The 27,775-nt window shown below is 42.3% G+C and overlaps 1 protein-coding gene across 1 annotated transcript in view; it reads right to left on the reverse strand.

The window, feature by feature from the left end:
- Window positions 1-18,937: 18,937 nt before the first annotated feature.
- LOC126101419 (meiosis-specific nuclear structural protein 1-like) overlaps window positions 18,938-27,775 on the reverse strand; it is a 49,269-nt gene continuing 40,431 nt past the window's right edge. The window contains exon 4 of the mRNA XM_049912080.1: window positions 18,938-19,162. Within this exon, the coding sequence (XP_049768037.1) occupies window positions 18,938-19,162 (225 nt within the window). The remainder of the gene's footprint in view (window positions 19,163-27,775) is intronic.

Below are 27,775 nucleotides of genomic sequence, written 5' to 3' on the forward strand. Positions count from 1 at the left end.
AAGATTCTTTTCTGTGCTCGTTACATAGTCCACATACTCAGTGTTTAATGGCAGTGCCCAAGATGTACTACTAATATTCCGTGCTTTTAACAATAACCATGAGAAAATAAATTTCACAAAAGAAATACAAAACGATAATGGAGAACGTAATATTTTGGAATTGAAACTTAGGTTACTTAACAACAAAATCAGTTTTAACATTTTCCGTAAACCTCCTTTAGCAAATAACATCATTCCAGCTATGTCATGCACAAACCCATTAAACCGCTTCTTTGCACTCTGCAATACATCGCGTAGTGCGCACTCCTTTGGAACTGCATTGTTTCCAAAAAGAAACATCCGTAGTTAAATCCATTATAATTAACAGTGGATATGACGCTAGTTTGGTTGATCATAACATAAAGACAAAAAAATCTGTTAAGTGTTCAACTTTGGGCAAAGCCGCTTGAAGACAGGAAGTGAGACTAATTTTATTTTTATACCTCTTCCGGGAAATGTACTGCACGAGATAAGTAGACTCTTAAATAATAAATATGGCTGCAAAGTTGCTTTCTCTGTAAAAAATTACATGTAATGACTGCCGCAACTATTACATAGGACAGACGGGGAGAAAGTTAAAGTAAGAAATAAAGAGCACCTGCTTAACAAAGGTGGAGAAAATGTGTACAGTTCTACTTTTGTTGAACATCTGATTCTTTTCGAACACACATTACGGAGACTAGAAGACTCAGAACTATTGCACAAAAAAATTAAAGGTTGCAGGCTGTAACCTCCCCATTATACGTGTTTCTTTATGAAATTCATCCCAACATCACCTCACACTCTATAAAATCTATGTATTACCAAAAACTATGTCCCATAAACTGTGATCCTACTGAAACCCGTATGCTAAACTTTGACTTAGCAGAACCTTATGTTAACTGAACTGTAGCTGATGTGAAAGCAACTTGTCTTTATATTAAATGTGTAACTTAAGTAAAACAATTATCTGGCCTTAATCAGAATTTCCACCTACTTCGCGTCTTGACAACATTGTTACAGATTTCTCGAAAACACAAAAAGCAAACAGCAAGCAGGTAGCAGCTAAGCTAGATTTCTATTTATAAATAAAATTTCCAAACTATATTCAAACTGTGAGATGTGATAACGCGTAATGATGAGCAGTGAGATGGGGAGAGTACTGTCGCTATGAGACGATATTTCAAGAAAACAATTTTAGAATGAAGTATATGTCCAAAAATACAGAATAATACTTCACGTGATCTTCACACATCACACAGGTCTGGACAATACTATGCTTAACAAAGTGAACAGTGATTTAAAGAGGGTATAATGTTAACTGAGAGTGTCTATAAAAAGCAAGCAGCTTAATCAGTCAATACGTTAATGCACGACTCAGCGAAGTGAGATGGTCTTTCTCTCAGCTCTGAGCAAGTTTACTAGCTGACAATAATCATTCCTAGCTGCAGAGTGCTGCAGTCTTATCTCAAACTTCTTCTCTTCAAAAATAATGTTACTCAAAATATATATTCTCTTTGCTTTCTAATGTATTCATCCTTGCTGTGCCGTACAATATTCTTCATCCAGCTGACACCACCACAAGTCAAACCAGCACTACTGAATACGTCCACCACATACCACACTCCAATAAAGAATATATCAGACTGCGCAGAGGAAAAGACTATGCCACGACAAGACCAAAGATTGTTTAACAGTAATGTAACTTTCACTTTCTCTCTCTCTCTCTCTCTCTCTCTCTCTCTCTCTCTCTCTCTCTCTCTCTCTCTCACTGACGTGCACATTGATGACATACAAAAAACAAAATGACATGACCACCTTACAATGCTTCACCTGCGAGAAGAATTAGAGATTTTTAAACATTTTACGCACAAAGATCGATCTATTTTAGGTGAACAGGTGCAACTGAAAAATAGAAATTTTCTAGGTAGTTTTAGGCCCTTAGTTTCGTTAAAGCAGTAGAGAAATGGCTCGATCTTCCATACGCCTATAGATTATGTCATTTTCTTCGCCTGTTAATGCTAGTGGTACTTGTGTTTCTCATTTTTTATGATGTGTCATATATTTATACAGGTTTGATGTTCACAGTTTTTCAGATAAGTTTTATTTGAGACTTATACCGGTTTTTCCATCTTCCCCTCGCCCCTACCACCACCTTCCCTTCCCTTCCCTTCCCTTCCCTTCGTCTACCCCCACTGCTTTCCCCTGTCAGCCTTTTCCCTCGCCCTCCCCCTTTCCACACCATGGTTCCTTTCCCTGTTGTTTCCATTTGCGCTATTCAAAGCTTTTTGTAATTTGATTTACCACAATAACCTTTTTTAGATGGTAACTTATTATTTGATGGTACTTTATTAATTTTAAACATATACACCGTTAAATATGATCTGGTTGTGAATGTCATAATTTTAATTTTAACTTTTTAAGCAAGTTTAGTATGATAATGTTTTATTCACTATCGCACGTCCTCCTTGCGCATACTACTAGTGCAGTAGCTGGACAATGGTGGCGGAATACCATATGACAATAACCATGGAGTGCGTGTTTTAATTTGTTATGAAGCTGGGATTTTATTACGGTATATTAATAATTTTTACTTATGGACCGTCTGACAGCAACTGAACTGGGATTTTACGTTTGACTGACTCCTTCCGGCTATATTTTAACCTCCGCCGCAACATGCAATCCAGTAAGTCCGAATAAGTTTCTCTGTATTCGTATCGAAATATAATTTTACCTGTGTGTGTGTGTGTGTGTGTGTGTGTGTGTGTGTGTGTGTGTGCGCATCTCAGCATACGTTCACTGTTAACTTCTTAGGTTGTCTACATCTACATCTACATCTACATACATACTCCGCAATCCACCATACGGTGCGTGGCGGAGGGTAACTCGTACCACAACTAGCATCTTCTCTCCCTGTTCCACTCCCAAACAGAACGAGGGAAAAATGACTGCCTATATGCCTCTGTACGAGCCCTCATCTCTGTTATCTTAGCTTTGTGGTCTTTCCGCGAAATGTAAGTTGGCGGCAGTAAAATTGTACTGCAGTTAGCCTCAAATGCTGGTTCTCTAAATTTGCATACTGCTTTCTGAAGAAAACGTATTTATAAGCGTTGAAACCATGGTAGATAAACCTTTTTAATTTGCGAGTGATTGGATGTTCACTATTTCTGCAGGAAGACTTCAACTTCCAATGTTCGGAGACCAAACTGTGCTCAACTGCTGACGGCCGTTTTCATTGAAGGTGTTGACACAAATTTTTAACTTGATCGGCTAATGAGGCCTAGAAGAATATTCCATCAAATACAGCGGGTTTCCACATAATGTTAGAGCCTCAGCAGATGTTAGCAATCTTAATAAACGACATATGGAAAAGTAAGATACACTCGTACGCAATGAAAGGGTAGTATCCATAGGATTAAAAGTAGAAAGAGGACGGACATAGAGTGGAAAGAACTATGAAAACGCCGACAGCACAACACATTTCCGCGCCTAATGCAGTGTATGAAAACTGTTGGCATTCAACACAGCTTCGATTGCTCTCTGAATGGATAAATGTATGTCCTAAAGAGAATCATATTCTATTTTTCCTGCAAAATAGTGGCAAGTTCAGGTATGTATGACGAAGGTCGGCAGCGATCACATACCCTTTTATCCAAAGTAGACAACAAAGGCTCAATAAATTAATTCATAACTGGGATTCACAGTCATGTACAATTTTTTGAAAGACATCATGTTTACGCCAGCGACTGTTAAACTTTTTATTTCCACTACTGAAATTTTGGCCTTAGGCCATTATCAAGTGCAGAGGTTTTGGCTTTAAGCCATGTCAACTTTTATACACGCTGACACATTTATGTGTCGTTGTCTTTTGCTGTTTCAGCGTTACGAATGTATATAACAGCAAATGACAACGACACATAAATGTGTCAGCGAGTATAAAGTTGACATGGCTTAAAGCCAAAACCTCTGCACTTGATAATGGCGTAAGGCCGAAACTGCAGTAGTGGAAAAAAAAAGTTTAAGAGTCGCTGGCGTAAACATGATGTCTTTCAAAAAAGGCTCAATATCATTGAGATCTGGTGACTGAGGTGGCCAGGGGACATAGGACAGTTCACCCTCAAGCTCACAAAACCGCTCCTGGACGATGTGAGCTGCCTGAGCAGGTTCTGTAGTCTTGAAACACAGCATCATCATTGGGTGACAAATACTGTAGCATGGTATGGGCCTGCTCATCCAAAATCGTCACATAATCCTCGGCAGTAAAGCAACCTTGCATAGTAACCATGCAGTCCTTGGATCACCGGACAAAATTGTCCAAATCTACATCTACATCCTACTCCGCAAGCCACCATACTCCGCGCCGCGTTTCACTCTTGGGACGTAAATTCGATCAGAAGTTCGAAAAAGTGTGTAACTGCTCTTCCAACCAAATGCTATTCTTTCTTTGTACCATAGTCCAGGTTTTATAGCTGCGTCACCACGTTCTCCTATTACGGGCAATCAGTGGTGGATACATATTGGGGGGGGGGGGGGAGAGTTGTTGAGAATCTCTTTTTGTGTAAATTTAGAGAACTATATTCGAGGACAACTGTACGATGGTTCTGCCACCACTATCATATATCTCACTCAGGGGTCACGAGAGTAAGACGAGGAGATTGAGGCACTCCATCGCTACCGAGCGTGGTGGTGCAGTGGTTAGCGCACTGGACTCGCATTTGGGAGAACGACAGTTCAAATTTAGGTCCGACTATACGGATATCAGTTTTCCATAATTTCCCTAAATTACTCCAGGCAAATGCCAGGATGGTTCCTTTGAACAGACACAGCTGGTTTCCTTCCCCTCCTTGATTCATTCAGAGGTTGTGCCCCATCTCTAATGATCTCGATGTCGACGGGACCGTAATCTTCCTTCCTTCCTCTTGCACCACCTCTCTTCAAGGATTCGCATTTACTTCCCCAAGTATTTGTGTCACTATCGTTTTTTCCGTGCTTAATACATGAATGGAATAATGTTGATACCACGCACTGTGCATTGGCTTGAAAAGTATGTTTAGGGTGTATAATAATCAACAGTGAAAGTAGACACAGGTGGAAGTACGTGATAATGGAAGAAAAACATGCCAACAGGCATTAATCTGACAACAAACTGCTTGTAAGATAGTAATTGTGAAAGAGTGGTTACAAGCTTCAGCTGAGTGCAGTGCGAAATATCGTCTTAGTTGGTACAAATGCATTTGAAACGTAGACTTCCCCATTAAATCCCCATTTAATTGGGCATGTACACATATCAAAAAAAGTTTTGCATCACCTCGGTTGCGAGAGTTCCGGAATCTGTACAGAAAACTGGAACAGAGATAACCGTAAAAATCCATTTCCGCCCTTTTTATTGCTCATGAAAACCAGACATTGCATGTTGTACCACGATACAGCGAGACATTCAGAGATGGTGGTCCAGATTCCTGTACACACCGGTACCTCTAATACCCTGTAAGCACGTCCTCTTGCATTGATGCTTTCCTGTATTGGTCGTGGCATACTATCCACAAGTTCATCCAGGCACTGTTCGTCCAGATTGTCTTAATCCTCAACAGCGATTCGGCGTAGATCCCTCAGAGTGGTTGGTGGGTCACGTCGTTCATAAACAGCCCTTTTCAATCTATCCCAGGCATGTTGGTTGGGGTGATGTCTGGAGAACATGCTGGCCACTCTAGTCGAGTGATGTTGTTATCCTGAAGGAAGCCATACACAAGACGGGCAACCTGGGGGCGCGAATTGTCGCCCATGAAGACGAATTCCTCGCCAATATGTTGCAGATATTGTTGTACTATCGGTCGGAGGATGGTATTCACGTACTGTACAGCCGTTACGGCGCCTTCCATGATCACCAGCGGCGTACGTGGGCCCCACATAATGCCACACCAAAACAGAAGGGAACCTCCACCAGGTTGCTTCCAAACACGTCTCTGACCATTGCCTGGTTGAAGGCATATGCGACACTTATAGGTGACGAGAACGTGATACCAATCCTGAGCGGTTCATTCGGAATGTTGTTGGGCCCATCTCTGCCGCGCTGCGTGGTGGCGTAGTTGCGAAGATGGACCTCTCCATGGACGTCGGGAGTGAAGTTGCGCACCATGCAGCCTATTGCGCACAGTTTGAGTCGTAACACGACATCCTGTGTCTGCACGAACAGCATTATTCAACATGGTGGCGTTTTGTCACGGTTCCTCCGAGCCATAATCCGTAGGTATCGGTCAACCACTTAGATGGCCTGAGCGAGGCGTGTCATTGACAGTTCCTGTTTCGCAGCATCTCCTCCATGTCCGAACGACATCGCTTTTGTTCACTCCTAGACGCCCGGACACTTCCCTTCTTGAGAGCCCTTCCTGGCACAAAGTAACAAAAAAATGAAACTTCCTGGCAGATTAAAGCTGTGTGCCCGACCGAGACTCGAACTCGGGACCTTTGCCTTTCGCGGGCAAGTGCTCTACCAAATTCTTCTTCATTTTTTTTTTTTAATCTCATTTTGTTCGCTTTTGCTCGTTGCATCTGCTCGGGCGGACGTCGTAAGACATCCATTGAAGTTCGTTGTTTATCGATTAACTCAGTTTTTTTATTAAGGAGAGCACGTAACCCTCTGACCGAACACGCTGAGCTACCGTTCCGGCACCAACTGAGCTACCGAAGCACGACTCACGCCCGGTCCTCACAGCTTTACTTCTGCCAGTATCTCGTCTCCTACCTTCCAAACTTTACAGAAGCTCTCCTGTTCAAATGGTTCAAATGGCTCTGAGCACTATGGGACTTAACTTCTGAGGTCATCAGTCCCCTATAACTTAGAACTACTTAAACCTAACCAACCTAAGGACATCACACACATCCATGCCCGAGGCAGGATTCGAACCTGAGACCGTAGCGGTCGCGCGGTTTCAGACTATAGCGCCTAGAACCGCTCGGCCACTCTTGCCGGCACAAAGTAACAATGCGGACGCGATTGAACCGCGTTATTGACCGTATAGGCATGGTTGAACTACAGAACACGCGCCGTGTACCTCCTTCCTGGTGCAATGACTGGAACTGATCGGCTGTCTGACCCCTCCGTCTAATAGGTGTTGCTCATGCATGGTTGTTTGCATCTTAAGGCGGGTTTAGTGACATCTCTGAACAGTCAAGGGGACTGTGTCTGTGATACAGTATGCACAGTCAACGTCTATCTTCAGGATTTCTGGGAACAGGGGTGATGCTAAACTTTTTTTGATGTGTGAATCCCGCATGGTCTATTTGACAGGGAATACAGTACTTCTCAGTATGGTACAGGTTATAATTTACTATACTCTCCGTATTTGTTAAGGGAGGTATTCCTCGTGTCATTCTTACAATTGGGCGTTGTTATTCTCTTGTCTCTGCAGTAAGTTACGAAATCTTCCGAACAGTCCCAGAACACCCAACATGCTCTGACAAGTATCTGCAGTTCACTGCTCCGGTGCTTCTAACTTGTCTATAGGAATGCTACACAATTCACTTTTGAGATAAGCCTACACACGAGAATCCGGAGTATTGAGCTCAGGAGATCTTTGAGCACCGTATACAGTCCCTAATCCACCTGTTTGTCTTGACACATTTTGACGTGTAGGGGTCTTACATCAGCAACAAAAAGTGCCGATGCCCCGTATTGCATCTACCACTGCTGTGTGCATGAGAAGTGGTACAAAGCAATACCATGAGAAGTTACCAGCACACAGGCACAATCACTCACCCACTGCTTTTTCAGTTCTGAGCTGTCGCTGCAGATGGCGCTCACTAATTGGGATTCCACTGTTCTTCCGTGCCATGTCTATCAGTGCGTGGTATTCATCTGCTCATAGTGCTAACAACTGCAAGAGGGATCTCTTTCAAGAGTAGACCACTTTGATTCTGCCTAGTATTGGCGTAGTTGGAGATTCTTTTGCCTAAAGGCACAAAAGTCGAAACGCCATGCGCACACGCTTTGTTCCTGCACTACAGCCGTTCCAACAGAACCAGTATTTCCTGCACTTACGCTATGGAGCATAGTTCCATTCGTTCTGTTCTGAAGACAAGAGACCTGACTTCATAGATGCAACACTCCTGGAAATGGAAAAAAGAACACATTGACACCGCTGTGTCAGACCCACCATACTTGCTCCGGACACTGCGAGAGGGCTGTACAAGCAATGATCACACGCACGGCACAGCGGACACACCAGGAACCGCGGTGTTGGCCGTCGAATGGCGCTAGCTGCGCAGCATTTGTGCACCGCCGCCGTCAGTGTCAGCCAGTTTGCCGTGGCATACGGAGCTCCATCGCAATCTTTAACACTGGTAGCATGCCGCGACAGCGTGGACGTGAACCGTATGTGCAGTTGACGGACTTTGAGCGAGGGCGTATAGTGGGCATGCGGGAGGCCGGGTGGACGTACCGCCGAATTGCTCAAGACGTGGGGCGTGAGGTCTCCACAGTACATCGATGTTGTCGCCAGTGGTCGGCGGAAGGTGCACGTGCCCGTCGACCTGGGACCGGACCGCAGCGACGCACGGATGCACGCCAAGACCGTAGGATCGTACGCAGTGCCGTAGGGGACCGCACCGCCACTTCCCAGCAAATTAGGGACACTGTTGCTCCTGGGGTATCGGCGAGGACCTTTCGCAACCGTCTCCATGAAGCTGGGCTACGGTCCCGCACACCGTTAGGCCGTCTTCCGCTCACGCCCCAACATCGTGCAGCCCGCCTCCAGTGGTGTCGCGACAGGCGTGAATGGAGGGACGAATGGAGACGTGTCGTCTTCAGCGATGAGAGTCGCTTCTGCCTTGGTGCCAATGATGGTCGTATGCGTGTTTGGCGTCGTGCAGGTGAGCGCCACAATCAGGACGGCATACGACCGAGGCACACAGGGTCAACACCCGGCATCATGGTGTGGGGAGCGATATCCTACACTGGCCGACACCACTGGTGATCGTCGAGGGGACACTGAATAGTGCACGGTACATCCAAACCGTCATCGAACCCATCGTTCTACCATTCCTAGACCGGCAAGGGAACTTGCTGTTCCAACAGGACAATTCACGTCCGCATGTATCCCGTGCCACCCAACGTGCTCTAGAAGGTGTAAGTCAACTACCCTGGCCAGCAAGATCTCCGGATCTGTCCCCCATTGAGCATGTTTGGGACTGGATGAAGCGTCGTCTCACGCGGTCTGCACGTCCAGCACGAACGCTGGTCCAACTGAGGCGCCAGGTGGAAATGGCATGGCAAGCCGTTCCACAGGACTACATCCAGCATCTCTACGATCGTCTCCATGGGAGAATAGCAGCCTGCATTGCTGCGAAAGGTGGATATACACTGTACTAGTGCCGACATTGTGCATGCTCTGTTGCCTGTGTCTATGTGCCTGTGGTTCTGTCAGTGTGATCATGTGATGTATCTGACCCCATGAATGTGTCAATAAAGTTTCCCCTTCCTGGGACAATGAATTCACGGTGTTCTTATTTCAATTTCCAGGAGTGTATTTATAGAGCAATAGATACAGTCAACTACAAGTGTAGTATTTTTAGTCATAGTGTCCATATCATAAGGTGCCAAGAGACGGCAAAATTATTTAGATTTCATTGCATTAGGTACAGGAACTCAAGTGCGACATATCAAACTGTTATCAAAATTAAGGACAATTTTGTACCATAGCTATCATTAACTGTTATTGATTATTGCATCAGTCTGCATACTGCCAACTTTCATATAGCTACAGTAGAAATACTTTCTCTTCTACTCTGGATGTTTGGGACGAACTGATGGTAACATTCAGTTACAATACCACTGATACCACATTTCCCAACCACAGACCATTCCATATTAAAGTCGGGGGCGGCTGTTAACTACACGTTCGGAATTGCCTCGAAAACGGTTTGTTTGCAGGTTCGTATTTAGTGGAACGTTTCTGCTTCTCTTACAGCATATCTTCATATCAGTCTTTGCTGTTAATTATGTGGCTCTAAAAATGGCTCTGAGCACTATGGGACTTAACTTCTAAGGTCATCAGTCCCCTAGAACTTAGAACTACTTAAACCTAACTAACCTAAGGACATCACACACATCCATGCCCGAGGCAGGATTCGAACCTGCGACCGTAGCGGCCGCGCGGTTCCAGACTGTAGCGCCTTTAACTATTAATTATGTAACAACGTACACAGGCTGCTTCAGGAGGTATAGTAAATACTCGTATTTTATGAGGTAGCAGTAAAGAGTAATTCGAATGATACGTTCCATCTTTACAGAGCAGAAGCGCTGTAATAAATATGTATGAAAAAGCCGCGCTCAGAATAACGGTTCGGTGTGGTCTTGGTGCTCGGTTCCTATTTGACCTAGTGGTGCAATTTTTTTGGTTTGGACGGCACCAGCAGCCATTTGTACAGCCATTCAAGGATCTGCCTTACTGTAGCTACGTTACAGTGTATTGAGGCAGGTTTGAACGGTGTACTGGGGCTGGCGCCCAGGCAAATCGATTAATTTCTATTGAAAAAGATTTTTAATTGGACTCAAATTAATGCTCAGCTAACAGCACCATTTATATGTTCACCGTTCGGATTTTACGTGCAAAAAAATTCACCCATAAATAAAAATCTTACTTATTTTGGATTTTACGTGCAAAAAAAGTTTTTCTACGTTTTTGAAGCGCACTATTTCTATACTTTAAACTTGTACGAATCGGTTAAAATTTGCACGAAGGTAGATAAATGGAGGATGTCAAAATGATTTTTTTTAATGCAATAATCATTCCCCGGTATCGAGATTCGTTGGTTTAAATTCGGGTTAAACGTACCACGTAAAATTCCTTCTTACGTGAGTTGAATGCTCAGAAACGGTTTAAAGTGAATCAAATGAATAAAAAATTCATTCTTACTATGAAACTAAAAACTTGATTTCAAAAATCTAGCTTCATTCTGATTTTACTTGCGAAAACCACGTGGTTTTTTTTTTTTTTCAGTTTTCTTACGCGCGCCACTTCTATGTTTCAGACTTGTGCATGTCGGTTCACATTTTGTAAGAAGGTAGACACACGTAATTAGTAGCCGCCTCGTCGTTTTGTGAAAGCTTTATCCGTTGCCACTATATAAGCAATATGGTTCTCAAAACAATAAAATACCCACTCCACATCAGTTGTCGGCAGAGTCATCAAAATGACAGTTATGGCGGTCTAGTGTCAGAATTATGGTTCAGTAAAAGTTGGGAACGAGAATGAAACATGCTCCTATTATAGCACAAAAAGACAAATATGTCTTGGGCAGAGGTAGGCATGTAAAAGAAGAAAAGTAGCTTCTCGATTTATCTGGCAGTTTCAAAGCCATTTGAATCAAAACATCCTGACATATTCGCGCTTTTTTACGAGTTAACCCTGCTTTCCAGCACACTGACCTCCATTAGCTGCAAGGTGTTGGAAGACCGGCATATTGCAATTTATGAGCTAAAGTCCCAGATCCTGTGTCCAAAATCCAGAAGTTCGCCTGCGACAGTAAACATGATATGATGGCTTGTGTCATGTTATACGACGTGACATCATCATGTATCATGTTACTTTATTTCACATGATGCATTGTATTACATGATATGGGTAGTAATAATAACAAGTAAAACAGCGCGAATATATCCAGATATTTTGATTTAAGTGTCTGTGAACTGCCAGACAAGTGAAAAGCTAGGTCTCTTCTTTTACATCTCTAACTCTGCCTAGGACATATTCGCATTTTTGTGCTACGATTGGAGCATTTTCCATATGCCCAATTTTTATTAATTACAAAGATACGTCTATTGGAATACAACCCAAACAAATTCACAAAGGAGACATTAAACAAATGCAAGTCATTACATTTAAAGTTATATTTTCGAAGTGTCTTGGCAGCACCACGTGTTCTATTCTGAGGACGCCTTGGTGCTTTAGTTTATTTATTTATTTATTTTTTTAAATGAGGTCAGCACATCCTGGAAAACGATGCTCTGGCATTATTGGAAGAGAATTCTTGGTTACAATGATGGGTTATGTCCTCCCAGCACGAAGGGGCAGTAGCACATTTTAGTCGTCAGATGACATATCACATAAACCTTATGTTCCTGAGAAGGTGGACTGGTAGAAATAGTCATATTTCTTGGCCGCGGAAGTTACTAAACCGTGGGTGTGGTTTAAAAGTGAAAACTGCAGAGAAAAAGCAGCGCAAGAGACGATTTGATGATTAGTATGATGAAAAGTGCTGTTCTCAGGAAACATCGTGTGAAGGGAATTCGAAAGTGCATTGAAGTCGGGGATGTAATTTATGGTAATCAACTCTAAACTTAATCGTTTGCCTTTGCTTAACACCTTCTGCAAGGATTTGTTTCGCTTACATTCTGACAGCTGTATCTCTTAACCAATGAAAACTGGACCTCATAAAATATTTAATATTCTTCCTGAAACACGCTATATAAGATTATGGTCAGGCTAGTCGTAACGTAAGGATATGAAACATGGGCACTAACGAGTAGACTACATATGAGCAATAGATCAGAATATTTGACGCACGGTGCTGCAGAAGGTCTACGAGGCAGTTCGCACAACTACTACTACTACTACTACTACTACTAATAATAATAATAATAATAATGGTACATGGAGATCTACGAAAAATATTTAGTTTGACCGCCTTTATGAGGAGCTGACACTTTAAATGATCAAACAATCTGTTGAACTTTACTATGGTTGTCAAATATTTGACCATATACGGTATTGTTTGACGAGTTTGTCAAGCACAGGTAGTGTTTGCCATGTTTGCGATAACTTTTGTTTGATGGAGAGTTTGACAAGATGGCGGATGTTGTTTGTGTCGACGCTTCGCCGCAAACGTTTAGTGAAAAATACTTTTATTACAGTTTATCTCATTGAGTCGTGAGTTTTCATAACTATGGAAACTACGATCAAGGATAAAAACAAAATAGCACTGGCGTTGCCAGAATGGTAGAGGTGTCACATCATTTCCAACCATATATTGCACCGAAAGAGGTTCTAGACAAATCAGTATTCTATGCATAATATACAGGCGAGAGTGCATTAAAATGGAAAAAAAAATATCGAAGCTCTCCGGTTCTTCCATGGATGATGTGGATTGCATGTTTCCATGTTTGGCATTTTAATGAACTGTCGTTAGAGGACCATGTAGAAGAGAATAAATTTTCGCACACTTGTGTCTTCTTTTTCAATGAGAGGGTGAAGTAAATCTAAACTAGTTATTAAAAGTTTCACTGTCCATCCACAGAAAATGCCATTTTTTTAAAGAAAATGCCAGAGTCAGTGCTTCCAATGCTTGATCTGCTTTTCTAGCCATTCCCACTATGTCAAAATACAGCATACACGCAAAACGTCTGCTTCAAAAGTAAGGTTACATTGACAAGCTTTGTTTGTACTTGTACGTGTTTGTTTGACAAATATGTGGCTAGATCACAGCTAATTAGATAAACAAGTTTGTTCATTTACAGGGACTTTAAGATTAACAAAGATTAGAGAACAGACTGACATGATCACATTATTAGGGTGGATGTTGGTAGAAAGGAAAAAATGGTTAATGAATGGACACCAACTGTAAAACGACAGAAGGGAAGATCACGAAAGTAATTAATGGAAGATATGTAAGAAGATATAGCAACTGTTAGTGTTGAGGGGTTTGATGAATAGCCGCACTGGGAAGATCAGGACTGGTAAAACTTCTTGAAGAGGCTTAAAGCACCATAGACTTGTAATTCCACTGGAGAAAGAAGGAGAAAGAAGAAGGACGAATAGCCATGGAAACTGTGGCCCATTCTGTTGTCACCATTGTGTATCTCGCGTAATATACATAGAAATGACATAAGACAAGATTAGGGTGCTTACTGAGGCAGAGGTATACAGATAGTCTATTTTCGCTCGCTGAATACTCGAAAGGAATAGGACTCCTAATTCCTAATGTGCATCTATCTCAGAAGGTTATCATTATGGATAATCTTATTTTCAACTTGACAGATATAAATAATTGTAGGGAAGTGCATCGGAACCACTCTCTGTTTCTGCAGCCACGATGTACATCTTCTTCCTACTGATCTTTCCCCTATAACTTTTCCTTCAATCGTCAGTCTTAGAATATTGCGTCTTTCTCCTCTCATGATATTGCCAAATAGATTTATAATTCTGGTCGTGTTTCCCAACTCCTTAGCCGGCCGGTGTGGCCGTTCGGTTCTAGGCGCTTCAGTCTGGAACCGCGTGACCGCTACAGTCGCAGGTTCGAATCCTGCCTCGGGCATGGATGTGTGTGTGATGTCCTTAGGTTAGTTATGTTTACGTAGTTCTAAGTTCTAGGGGACTGATGACCACAGATGTTAAGTCCCATAGTGCTCAGAGCCATTTCAACCATTTTTGAACCCAACTCCTTATCCTCATTGATTCGCCTTAGAGCGTCATCATCGGTAATTATTTGTGTCCTGGATATTTTTAACATTAGTCGAGACAGCCACATTTATAGTGCCTCGATTTTCTTCCTCGTTGCTTTATTAACCGGCCATGCCTCCATTGCAAACGAGATTGCCGGTATTATACAGCGTGACTCAGAGATGATGTTACAAACTCTCTGGGATGATGGAGAAGAGTAAATGTATCAATTTGAGGTAAAAAAAACCCTAGGTCTCGAAACGACGAGTAGAAAGTTACAAGCGAAAATCATTCTCATACCTTTGACAGTGTAAGACATGTACAGCTGTGGACAAAACGAGCGAGACCCCTCGCCTTTTCGTTATGCTGATCCGCACAGCTTTAAAGTCTGCTACACAGCATGACAGGCAAGGAGACGAAGTGCTACCAACATACTATGCACAGGCGTGACATTCACAAACTATCCGAATTTTCTCAGACTGTTTTCAATCATGTGTATGACAATATTAATGCTGACTAGTGTGCTAAACACAACACGTAAATATAAGATATAAATGAAAGAAGAAACACCGATTTAGGTGACGAAATCCTAACAACGAAAATAGCTACGACAGTTACTGAAGATGAGGGCCGCATAAATAATCCCCCCTACTCTTTATTGGAAATGCTCTAGTTTCAGTCGATACATCAGCATGTTACTCGTAGCTATGATTTCGATCCAAATCTCGTTTACGGGAATGCAAATATAATCCATTTGCCTATACACGTGGTAATTCAGATCCCAGTATTAATGCCACCGCGTTTTAGAAGAGCGGCCGGCCGGAGTGGCCGTGCGGTTCTAGGCGCTACAGTCTGGAACCGAGTGACCGCTACGGGCGCAGGTTCGAATCCTGCCTCGGGCATGGATGTGTGTGATGTCATTAGGTTAGTTAGGTTTAAAGTGCTCAGAGCCATTTCAACCTTTTTTTTTTTTTTTTTTTTTGAAGAGCGAGCATTCCCATTGCTAGGTAGCTTCAGAAACACTTCGGCTAATGAATGTTTTCTGGCTGTGGCGAGTCTAATGGAGAATTCGAAACATTGTAGAATACGTTCAACAGCTATGTAGCCGTTTATTTCCTGGGGTGGTGAAGAATTATCCTACTAAATTTACTCGCTAACAACAGTATTTTGTTATTTAGATAAACATCCCGAATGACTGTCACATAAGATGTCGTGTCACCGCCAGACACCACACTTGCTAGGTGGTAGCTTTAAATCGGCCGCGGTCCATTAGTACATGTCGGACCCGCGTGTCGCCACTGTCAGTAATTGCAGACCGAGCGCCACCACACGGCAGGTCTAGAGAGACGTACTAGCACTCGTCCCAGTTGTACGGAAGACTTTGCTAGCAACTACACTGACGAAGCCTTTCTCTCATTTGCCGAGAGACAGTTAAAATAGCCTTCAGCTAAGTCGATGGCTACGACCTAGCAAGGCGCCATTAACCATTTCTAGAGAGAGTCTCACTTGTATCATCCAGAATACAGTATACAAATAATGGATTAAAGTTAAGTATTCCAGCAGCTACGTACTTTTCTTTATAGCATTCATTACGTATCCTGTTTCAGACCTAACGCCAGCCGGCGTGTGTAAACGCGTGCCTTTCGGTTACCCGTCACTGTGGACTGGCTGTCTTGTCAGTCCACTACATAAGAGGTGACATAAAGGTAGAAAATTTTTGTTTTTGAGTCCAGAAAGCTCTACGCAACAGAAACTGCGGATCATTTTGCCATTCTCATTGTGAAATTGCCGGCTTATTCATGTCTGGGGTAATAATAGAGAGCTGTTTGCCTGGGTTGTCTGCTAGCGTAGTGAAAGGTGTTTGCTATACTGCAAGGGAGGTCTGGTTTGTTTTCGGTTCTAATCTCGATGGAGGCAGAAAGACTGGCAGTAAAGCAATTTTAAGAAATTCTCGCGCCCCCCATTGGTTTTATTGCTACCTTTATTTTGTACCGGCGACCTGTGGATGTAAATATGAAGATCTTGTAGAATTTCATACTTCTTACTGATTACTTTTTCCGCTTCTGTCAATAACTGAATTGACTTACGTGTGGCACTGAATGATTTTTAACTGAATTTCGTTATGAATCTTCATTCATTGTTAAATCTGCACATTTTAATGGTAGGTCAACAACGGTAATCTAGTATGATTGGTCTGAACGTTGACACAGACCGTTTCGCAGCCGAATACGCAAAATATTTTGCTAATTCGTAACAATCTGGGGTACTTTGCCTTACTAAAACAGTTGTGTTTTCTCGATAAACTGAAATTCATTTTTTTTAGTACAGTTCATACTAATTAACGTTTCTTCTTTCATTTACATCTTATATTTACGTGTTGCGTTTAATACACTAATCACCATTAATATTGTCATACACATGATTGAAAACAGTCTGACAAAGTTCGGACAGTTTGTCAATTTCACGCCTGTGCATAGTATGTTGGTAGCACTTCGTCGCCTTGCCTGTTATGCTGTGTAGCAGACTTTAAAGCTGTGAGGGATCAGCATAACGGCTGTACTGTACTGTTGTTGCTAAGATGTAGGGTAGAAAATTTTCAGCGGTAGTAGTGTGAACAAAAACAATAAAGGAGTCCAACAAATATGGACTCTAAAATGCCCTCCTTAAGAGGTATGAGCTTTTCTTCAGTATCGAGGAGACGTGTTTCACAGTAACAAATTTGAACAAGTGCTCAGAGCTCTTAAGGTGTGTACTTTAGAGCCCATATTTACTGGTCTGTATTTTATTAGTTTGGTCCAAACTGCCACCTCTCAAAATATGGAAAGCAAAGAGCTTGCAATAGAAGAGGTTCATCGTCAGTGGTAACAGAAAAGATTTTCACTTATAGCTTTAGTCTCGATCAATTCTAGATCAGAGTCCCTTACCTCAAATTGATACATCTACCCTTCTCCATCAACCCTGAGAGTTTGTAATATCATCACGGAATCATCCGTAACGACATTTAATCACTTGGAGTATTACTTCCAAGGTATGGTGTTAGGCTAATATTAATACCTGATGGGATCTTTGCAGTTTTGCTAATAAGTATGTTTTCGGTTTTCCTGAAATCGTTTTGAGTCCAAAATCATTGCGATTTTATTACTTTTTTCATGTAGTGTGTGTAGCTGTGCAAACTTCGTGCCATCAGAAAAGCGTGTATTATTAATCTGTTTTTCACTGAATTATGCACTTATTCCTATGTTCGATGTAGCTCGCCTGAAGATTGCTTCCGAATAAATAGGAAAAAACTTTACAAATATTGGTACAATATACCCTCCACTATGCATTTGGCAGTAGCTTGCGAAGTCCACCGGAAATCTTTACAATAACTGTACAATTTTCTCAACAAAGACACGTAAAATTTATTACCAATGATCTCATGTCATGGTGCACAAGACAGCTAGGAATGTGAGAGTTGGACTTTTTACAGACAGGGATCTAGCTGTCATTGCACGAATTTTACATTTTGCCCAATAAACATGTAAAATCTACCATCAATGACAACATGTCATGAGGCACAAGACAGCTAGGAGTGTGAGAGTGGGACTTTTTACAGACGGGGACCTAGCCATCACTGCACGAATTTTACAGCTTGACCAATACATACGTAAAATCTACTACCTGTGACGACATGTCATGACGCACAAGACAGCTAGGAGTGTGTGAGTTGGACTTTTTACAGACAGGGATCTAGCTGTCATTGCACGAATTTTACATTTTGCCCAATAAACATGTAAAATCTACCATCAATGATAACATGTCATGACGCACAAGACAGCTAGGAATGTGGGACCGGGACTTTTTACAGACAGGGACCTAGCCGTCACTGCACGAATTTTACAGCTTGCCCCATATATACGTAAAATGTACCACCTGTGATAACATGTCAAGACGCACAAGACAGCTACGAGTGTGAGAGTGGGACTTTTACAGATAGGGACCTAGCCATCAATGCACGAATTTTACAGCTTGCCCAATAAATATATAGAGTCTATTACAAGTGTCGACATGTCATGATGCACATGACAGCTAGGAGTGTGAGAGTGGGACTTTTTACAGATAGGGACCTAGCCATCAATGCACAAATTTTACACCTTGCCCAATACATACGTAAAATCTACTATCTGTGACGACATGTCATGACACAGAAGACAGCTAGGAGTGTGAGAGTGGGGCTTTTTACAGATAGGGACCTAGCCAACAATGCCGAATTTTACAGCTTGACCAACACATACGTAAAATCTACTATCTGTGACGACATGTCATGACGCACAAGACAGCTAGGAGTGTGAGAGTGGGGCTTTTTGCAGATAGGGATCTTGCTGTCATTGCACGAATTTTACAGTTTGCCCTTTACATGTGTAAAAAGTGTTACCGATGACTATACTTCATCATACACAAATAAGAAAGCAGGGTGAGGGGTGGGCCTTTTCAGACACAGGCGCCTAGCGGTCGCGTTTGAGATCGTGTAGTGAGGGCCCACATTTGGCATCCATGCGCAGCACAGTGAAGGGCTGGTACGACGACGGGCCATGTGTTACCTCGCGCAGACTCTGCTCTCTCTGCTGCAGCAACCTGAGCGCCGTCGCTATGCGCTTCTCTTGAATGTAGTATGCCTTGCGCACCTTGTCCAGCTCATCCTTCGCCACCTGCAGTTGCTGGCGCACCTCCTGTAAGCAAGTACAGCAGTTCAGTGAGATATTCCCGGCAACACTACAGGATCGTTGTCTTAGCTGATAGGGACATTGATGGTGGTAGCTGGAGTAGCAAGGGTTCTTTGTCCATTTTGCCGATCGGCGTGATCTTCACGACAAGCAGCTAAAGGAGTTCAGTACAATATCTCCACTAGTCCTTTGGCTGAAATCAGAAATTACTCTCTCTTGAGACAATTCTGTATTTCATCTTACGAGAGGCGAACAATAAGTAACGCAATACATTTTTTTCCTGCAAGCAGGTTGGTTTTATTCAAATTCCCCACCCTTTTGGCTACAAAACCCTGTTTTCTGCATAATCTCTGTCCAGTACGACGACCTTACGCTGCCTTACATGGAAGACCAGTGTGCCCGCACGGTCGGCTTCGGAACGTACGTCTTCCAGCATCAATAACATCCCCATGGTCCACGTACTGCTTCCGCGGACTGCATTCTACATTGGGCCAGGCACATGCAACTTAGGAAGTGCGAGATCAAGGCTGTAGGTTAGATAAGGAAGAATAGTTCAATGTAATTTTGTGAGCTGCTCAGACTTGTGTGCGGCCTTGCGTTGTCATGGAGAGGAAGAAGTTAGTCTGCGTTTTTCTGGCGACGAACGCGCTGACGTCGTTTCTCCAGTGACCTGAGGAAGTGTAGTACACTTCAGAGTTGTATTGTATTGTATATTAGCCAGGGGCCTAGAAACGACGGAGAGGCTCCATCCTCACCGCAGCCACAGTGGTCCACAACCCCACGACGACTACCACAGTCCACTTCGACCCTCCGTCGCCCCACACCGAACCCAGGGTTATTGTGTTGTTCGGCCCACCGATGTTTGCGTGGTAGAGTAATGGTGGTGTACGCGTACATTGAGAACTTGTTTGCGCAACAATCGCCGACGTAGTGTATCTGAGGCTGAATAAGGGGAACCAGCCCGCATTCGCCGTGGCAGATGGAAAACCGCCTAAAAACCTTCCACAGACTGGCCGGCCCACCGGACCTCGACACAAGTCCGTCGGGCGAATTCGTGCCGGGAACCAGGCGCTCCTTCCTGCCCGGAAAGCCTTGCATTAGACCGCACGGATAAACGGGAGAGCCACACTTCAGAGTTGATCGTCGATCACTTTGAATGAGAATATTCAGACCTTCAAAGCTTGCGGGAATCACAGCTGTGCTCAGCTGGCCGGCCCACGGGAAATCGGACAAGTTGGTGCAACCTTGATGAGTTGATGACAGACACCTGGCCCAACGATTCGTCGTGCTTTTGTTGACTTAGATGTCTTCTTAAACATTGTTCAAGCGCCTATGAATATCTGCGATGCTCTGGTTTTCCGCTAAACAAAACTCAATGACAGATCTATGCTTGGACCGCACCTCCGTTACAATCGCCGTTTTGAGATCTAGGTTAGATATAGTGATGCCACGCATCAAATGGCTCTGAGCACTATGGGACTTAACATCTATGGTCATCAGTCCCCTAGAACTTAGAACTACTTAAACCTAACTAACCTAAGGACAGCACACAACACCCAGCCATCACGAGGCAGAGAAAATCCCTGACCCCGCCGGGAATCGAACCCGGGAACTCGGGCGTGGGAAGCGAGAACGCTACCGCACGACCACGAGATGCGGGCATGCCACGCATCAGAACCATATGAAATTATAGGGGCTGAAGAGGCAACATTCCACGATGTTCCACAGCAAATTACGCGTTTTTGCAACTGATATTGGCCGAGAAAAAATGTGTTGCATTACTTATGGAACACCCCTCGTATTTCGTTGACACGTGTTGTAACACTATGACCTTCCAAAGCAACAGCGCATTGAATGTTCAGTTAAAAAAAAAGAACATATCCCTCTTTGTTACAATTAAGTGACAGGTAATGACACACAGGTGGTAAAAGCCTTCAGCGGATCCGAAGATGTAAGATAATGTTGTTGAAAGTCGTTTGTGCTCACTATGCTCTCTTGGTTTTAAACGTGTAGTTAAGAAGTCGAAGGAAGTAGCTTTGCATCCTCCAGTATGCTAATATTTTTTTCCATCTTCACATTTATTACAAAATGGTTCAAATGGCTCTGAGCACTATGGGACTTATCTTCTGAGGTCATCAGTCCCCTAGAATTTAGAACTACTTAAACCTAACTAACCTAAGGACATCCCGATTATTCGAACCTGCGACCGTATCGGTCACGCGGTTCCAGACTGTGGTGCCTAGAGCCGCTCGGCCACTCTGGCCGGCCCACATTTGTTTCAGATTCCGGGACTTTATTATTAATGTAAGAGAAGTTTTTCTGCAGTATTCGGTGTTATTTACATACAAGAACACACTCTCTCAGGAAACAGTTTTTTTTTCGATTTTCTAACTTAAGTCTGACTGAAAAGCGGAAGATTTTCTGCTGCAAGTGAAACGATCAGTAATAACACTTGTGTTTTTGTTTGTTACAAGTATTTGGCCGTTTCTTCCAACTACTTCGCGATTTCTGAGGGGTGGTTGCGCAGGAACCTAAGAGTCAAACATTTAGCTATATTGAATCCTTAATGATGTTTTCGTAAATTCAGCGGTCAAGGCAAAGATTGCACCACACCTTGATCGTGGACATCACGTGACTGATTTCAGCCGAAGGACACTCTGGCATACGTATTTCAGTTGCTCGTGTCTTTACGTTTGAGAGAGAGAAGGGGAATACAGTTTTTATACCGTGCCGGAAGTTTCCAAAAATGACCCATACTACCTGCCCTCATGACCAAGAACATATATTAAATAAGGGAGTTGTCATGACATCACAAACTCAAAGCCGACGTCCGCCATGTCAGTTGCTCCAAACATTAGATTAGTTCTTTGATTGTTGACTCGTGGAAATGTTTTGATAAAAAATGACAGCTTGAGTCATCTACGGTTATGTTTATCAATCCGATTAGAGTTTAAAATGTACAGGAATCACATTTCATTCGTAACTGGACTCGTGTAAGCAAGATATTTTTATATGTATGAATCTTAGTTGCACTTTCTAATTTAAATATAATGGTTTTATTTATCTCATTTGACTTTAGATTTCCAGTCTGTCGAGCTCGAAAATTCTGGGTCAACTCTGTGAGAAAAAAACATTGATAACCGAACAAACATAGTAAACTACACCCTTACTATTTTGAGGAAGAGGACTTAACGTGAACAGCAGTTTCGCCAATCTGTATTAAAGAAAAGGCTGGATTGTGGAAAGCAGCATTGTCACATCATATGTCTCTTCTTGATTATTGAAACGTATATTTAAACATAAGATGGCTATGCGAAGTTCACTCACTTAGGAATGTTAGGAAATTAGAAACATTTATTATTGTATGAAGAGACTCAGTTTCGTTATTCACACTTTTAGACACTGTTACATAGGAGAAGTACCTTAACGCCTTCATACATAAGTAGATAATGACAAAAAATTCGCTTTCGTGTCCATAGTTCTAGTCCGATGTATGTTTATACACAGTTACTGTAAATGCTATCTTAAGAATTTTATATAAGCCTATGTAACTATGACAAAATGATGGTTTTTATAGTTAAAGCCACGAATTGATAAATAAAGTAGTTAACACATTCACATTCATCTTGGCTTGATTCTAATATTTGGGATTGGTTGTGTGCTAAAGAATGAGCTTATAACCCAAAACTTAGGTCATACAGTAATATGTATATAAACCAAGGCTGGAGAAGTGTTTTGTTTAATTGGTATAATATACAATGTTTCACCACGAACCCACTTTTGAATCAATTGAAATGATTAAGATTGGAAGCCGAGTAAAGTTAACTGTGCTTTATAGACGAATCCTAACCGAGAAAGCGAAAGAATCTCAACATATTTGGTTAAAAAACAGTGCCTAGATTACGAGCTAATCCCAAAATACGCTACCATCAAGATCAAAGGTAACTGTGCTTCTGCATGACATGTGAAGAAGACAGTAGAACAACTATGAAGAAAGCATGAGAAGTCGAGCTGGTTGCCAGGGATCTGTTAATGTGAGTATGCGCTTCAAATTAGTATATATATATATATATAGTGCTTCCTCACATGCTATAGCTATGTGAAGTTATCTTGTTGGACTGTGTTGTCCAGTTTCAGATATCATTTATAATACGTTTTCCGGTCAGAAGAAGAAATTAGAACAGTTGTTGCCGTCGAAGATGACAAAATAGCCAGTCCAGTCAGAACATAGAATTGTGAACTTATCATGGTTAGCACTGTCAGCACAAGAAGAAACGCCTGTGAAGTCGTGACAAAAGCCCAAGTGTTAGCCCAAATAATCAGATCTAGAATTAGTCCTGCATAAAGATATAGCTACGAAAGTACAGTGTGCAGAAGAAATTAGGCAGGCACAGCAGTCAAAACAACTGTAACATAAGAAGAAAAACTAATTCTTAGTCATGAAGGAGATGTTAGTTGATATGGAGGAGGAGACCAAACAACGGGGTCATCTAGCTAGGGAAGGATGGGTAAGGAAGTCGGCCGTGCCCTTTCAAAGGAACCATCCCGGCATTGGCCTGGAGCGATTTAGGGAAATCATGGAAAACCTAAAACAGTATAACCGGAAGCGTATTTGAACCGTCGTCCTCCCGAATGCGAGTCCATTGTGGTAACCACTACGCCACCTCGCACTGTAGTCATGAAGGAACTTAAAACTAAGGTTGAAAACAGTAACGTGGTTTTAGCCAAAGCGGATAAGGTAGGTATTTTAGTGCCATTAAAGAAAACGTGTTACACAAGCAAAGTAGATGAATTTTTACAGACAGGGCAGCCACAAAAACACAGAAAGCTCCAACAACAAAATACTTTGATCAGCTTAAGCAGTTAGTATACAAGTGCTCCAACACTTTTTTCTGGATATATTTGTAAACATATTCTTCGAATGAATTCTAGGGCTCTACAGCCAGACTCCACAAACCAAAAGTGCCAATGTGACCAGTAGTATCTGCAATACAGACACAGTGCACTATGTAGTCGCTAGAATCAACAACATTAGATTTAGTAAACTGTTAACAGGCGTTAATATCCCAGAAAATGCAAAATTACTTTCTTTTGATGTATACAGCTTCTCAAGCATTCCTGTGGAAGACTGTATATGTACTGGCAGAATTATTGCATGTACATAACATTAATCTGGAAGAAGAGCTGAGGATAATTAATACAGTGGAATCTTTATAACCAAAATTATTTCTGATTTCAAGGGAGGCGTTAAAAGCAAGCAGCTGGGCCGGCAATGGACCCAACGTCATCAACCTTACTAACAGAAATGTTCATGGACAAGTGGGAGGCTGATATTTTTAAGAGTCAACTACTGACAGAACACGGTGTGTATTGGTATAAATGTTTCGATGATATTGACTGAACGTGAAAAGTTCCAGTAGACAACACCAGAAGATAAGAATCATAAACATCAGAATGCAGTTATGTGGTTTCACCAATAATTTCCTGTACATCAGCTTTCAGACAGGAAATATAGCCATAAATTTAAATTTTACTAAGAAGACTAGTTTTCTGATACATACACCCCAGCTACCTCTTAACATCCTACAATTACAAATAAAGAATTTAACCAACATTATTCACAAAATTCTCAGATAAAAACTGAAGAAGCAAGCCAAATTCCTACTGTTCTCAATGAACGATGTACGTAGAGGGAAAAGAAAATGGTGCACTTTATATTTTATAGGTAAAACTTAAAATATGAAAATATATTTTATAGGCGAAGTGTTTCTCTGTGTTTCCCTACGTCCCACAGACATTAGATAGATTTTCTTCCATTTCAGAAGATTAACAACCAGTCATCATGATGAATGGGGTTCATGAGATTATCTACGAAGAGTCTCAGTCTTGTTATATTGGAAAGATGGGGATGTCAGTCTATACTAGTCTCTCAGAACACCATAGAAGCTGGAGATTAAAGAAGGGCGAACATTGCTTAAACTAAATCGCAGAAACATATGGTAACACTGGCTATAGAAGTCCTACACATAGAGGAAAGGACGCAGAACTCACTCAAATAGAAACATTTTCAATTAAGAAACAGATTATTTACCCCTTTAGGCAGTGGTATAATCTCTACACAGAAGCACCTTGCTGGTTTCATATATGAGTAGATAACGACAAAAATTCCCATTCCTATGTATAGCTCTAGTCCGAGATACAGAGTCCGCCAGAAAAATGTATACCCCCTTCGTGAGGCTCTATCGAGATATCGACATTGTCGTTCGATTTGAGTTACGAGCGTGTTGTAGTATGGTCTTTGGCTCAACAGATGTTGTTACTTTCATCTCGGTATTGAGAAAACAAGATGGCCGGAGCACGCTTGACATTCGAGCAGCGAAAATGTATTGTGAAGTGGTTTTTCAAGTTTGATTATACCGTTAAAGTGCAACGTCAGTGAAGGTGGGAGTTTGAAACAGAACCGCAAACCGGCCTAACAAATAAACATATCATTGAGAAGTTTGAATTGCATTCAACGATTTGTGATATTCACAAAGGAAGATCAGCAAGGCAGCGTAAAGCTACAAGGCGTGCTTCGCCGACACTCGTGTTGGAAACGTTTGTTAATTCTCCACAGAAGTCTGCTACGCAATATGCACGTGAAGTGGGGGTTAGTAGTACAAGTGTACGAAGAATTCTGAAAGCTGCAAAGCGGAAATTTACATTCCGCAATTACTGCACCCGATTAATGATCACCGAATGCAATTTTGCGAATGGTATCAGCAAATCGTAACTGATGACGAACAATTTCTGACGAGACACAATTTAAACTTATTGGAACCGTGAATCGGCATAACAGTGTGAACTGGGCACCGAAAATGCATGTTTATGTGGATAAAGCGGTCAATCTATTAGGGGTTCATTTGCGATGTGGACTATCATCTAGGGGCTTAGTAGGACCCTTTTCCTTTGATGCTACTGTAATTGGAGAAGTGTACCGGGAAATAATACACACATCAATTTTTCCAGGTATACGCGCACTTTATGGAGCTGATGAAGAGGTCTTTGTGGTGTCACCGCCAGACACCACACTTGCTAGGTGGTAGCTTTAAATCGGCCGCGGTCCATTAGTACATGTCGGACCCGCGTGTCGCCACTGTCAGTAATTGCAGACCGAGCGCCACCACACGGCAGGTCTAGAGAGACGTACTAGCACTCGCCCCAGTTGTACGACGACTTTGCTAGCGACTAACTGACGAAGCCTTTCTCTCATTTGCCGAGAGACAGTTAGAATAGCCTTCAGCTATGTCCATGGCTACGACCTAGCAAGGCGCCATTAACCATTTCTAGAGAGAGTCTCACTTGTATCATCAAGAATGCTGTATACAAATGATGGATTAAAGTTAAGTATTCCAGCAGCTACGTACTTTTCTTTATAGCATTCATTACGTATCCTGTTTCAGACTTAAGCAAGCCTGCGTGAATTAAACGCGTGCCTTTCGGTTACCCGTCACTGTGGACTGGCTGTCTTGTCAGTCCACTACAGTCTTCTACCGGCAGGACGGGGCACCACCACACTACCACCTAGCCGTACGACCTTTCCTGGATGACAATTTTCCAGGACATTGGATTGGACAAAGTGGGCCCATTGAGTTCCTTCCACGGTCGCCAGATCTAACGCCTATGGACTTTTACATGTGGGGAACTGTGAAAGATAACATCTACAGACGTAAACCACACACGCAGGATGAACTTCGCCAGGAGATTACAGCGACATGTGCAGAAAACTCCATTGCAAGGTTGACTGACGTAGTTGCGGCGACCGCTCGACATTCTAAAATCGAGTTATAACCTGGAATTTCGGTAGTACAGTAATAAGTTTGAGAAACAAGGCGTAAAAAGTGTTTTGTTTAGCTAATAGAACGTACAATGTTTCGCAAAGAATCTACAATTGAAGCAGTTACAATGACAGCAAATAAGTTACATTAATGAGGCCAAATTCGACGTCTTCCTGCATCAAGTATGCATTTAAGACCTGAAAAATTCTGAAAATACCTGATTGACGCAGTATAGTTTAGAAAGCATCGTAACGTTTACTATTTAAATCAAATGCTTTATTCACGCGCGAGAAATTAAATCCAAGAGCCAATCGTAAACATTAGTGTACCGTTGTTTTGGGGCATGTAACATGGCGCGGCCGGCTTCAATGCAACGTACAACATACGTCTCTAGCCCCATCTCTCTTGTTATATCTCCAGCCGCATACCTGCCATGTGTATGACAATGGCCTGCCATGTATGGGTATACTATAAATCGCACAAATATAAGGGCTGTCAAATCGACTAAATACCTAGGAATTACAATTACAAGCAACTTAAATTGGAAAGACCACATAAATAACATTGTGGGGAAGGCAAAACAAAGACTGCGCTTTTTTGGCAGAACGCTTAGAAGATGCGACAAACCCACTAAAGAGACAGCCTACATTACAATTATGAAAATGGCATCTGTTCTTTCGGACATGACCAAGGGCGGTTTTCTTTGAGGCGAGATCTATTTGCCAAATTTCAATCACCAACTTTCTCTTCCGAATGCGAAAATATTTTGTTGACATCCACCTACGTAGGGAGAAATGATTAT

This window comes from Schistocerca cancellata, chromosome 9 (genome assembly GCF_023864275.1).
Source record: "Schistocerca cancellata isolate TAMUIC-IGC-003103 chromosome 9, iqSchCanc2.1, whole genome shotgun sequence".
NCBI lineage: Eukaryota > Metazoa > Arthropoda > Insecta > Orthoptera > Acrididae > Schistocerca > Schistocerca cancellata.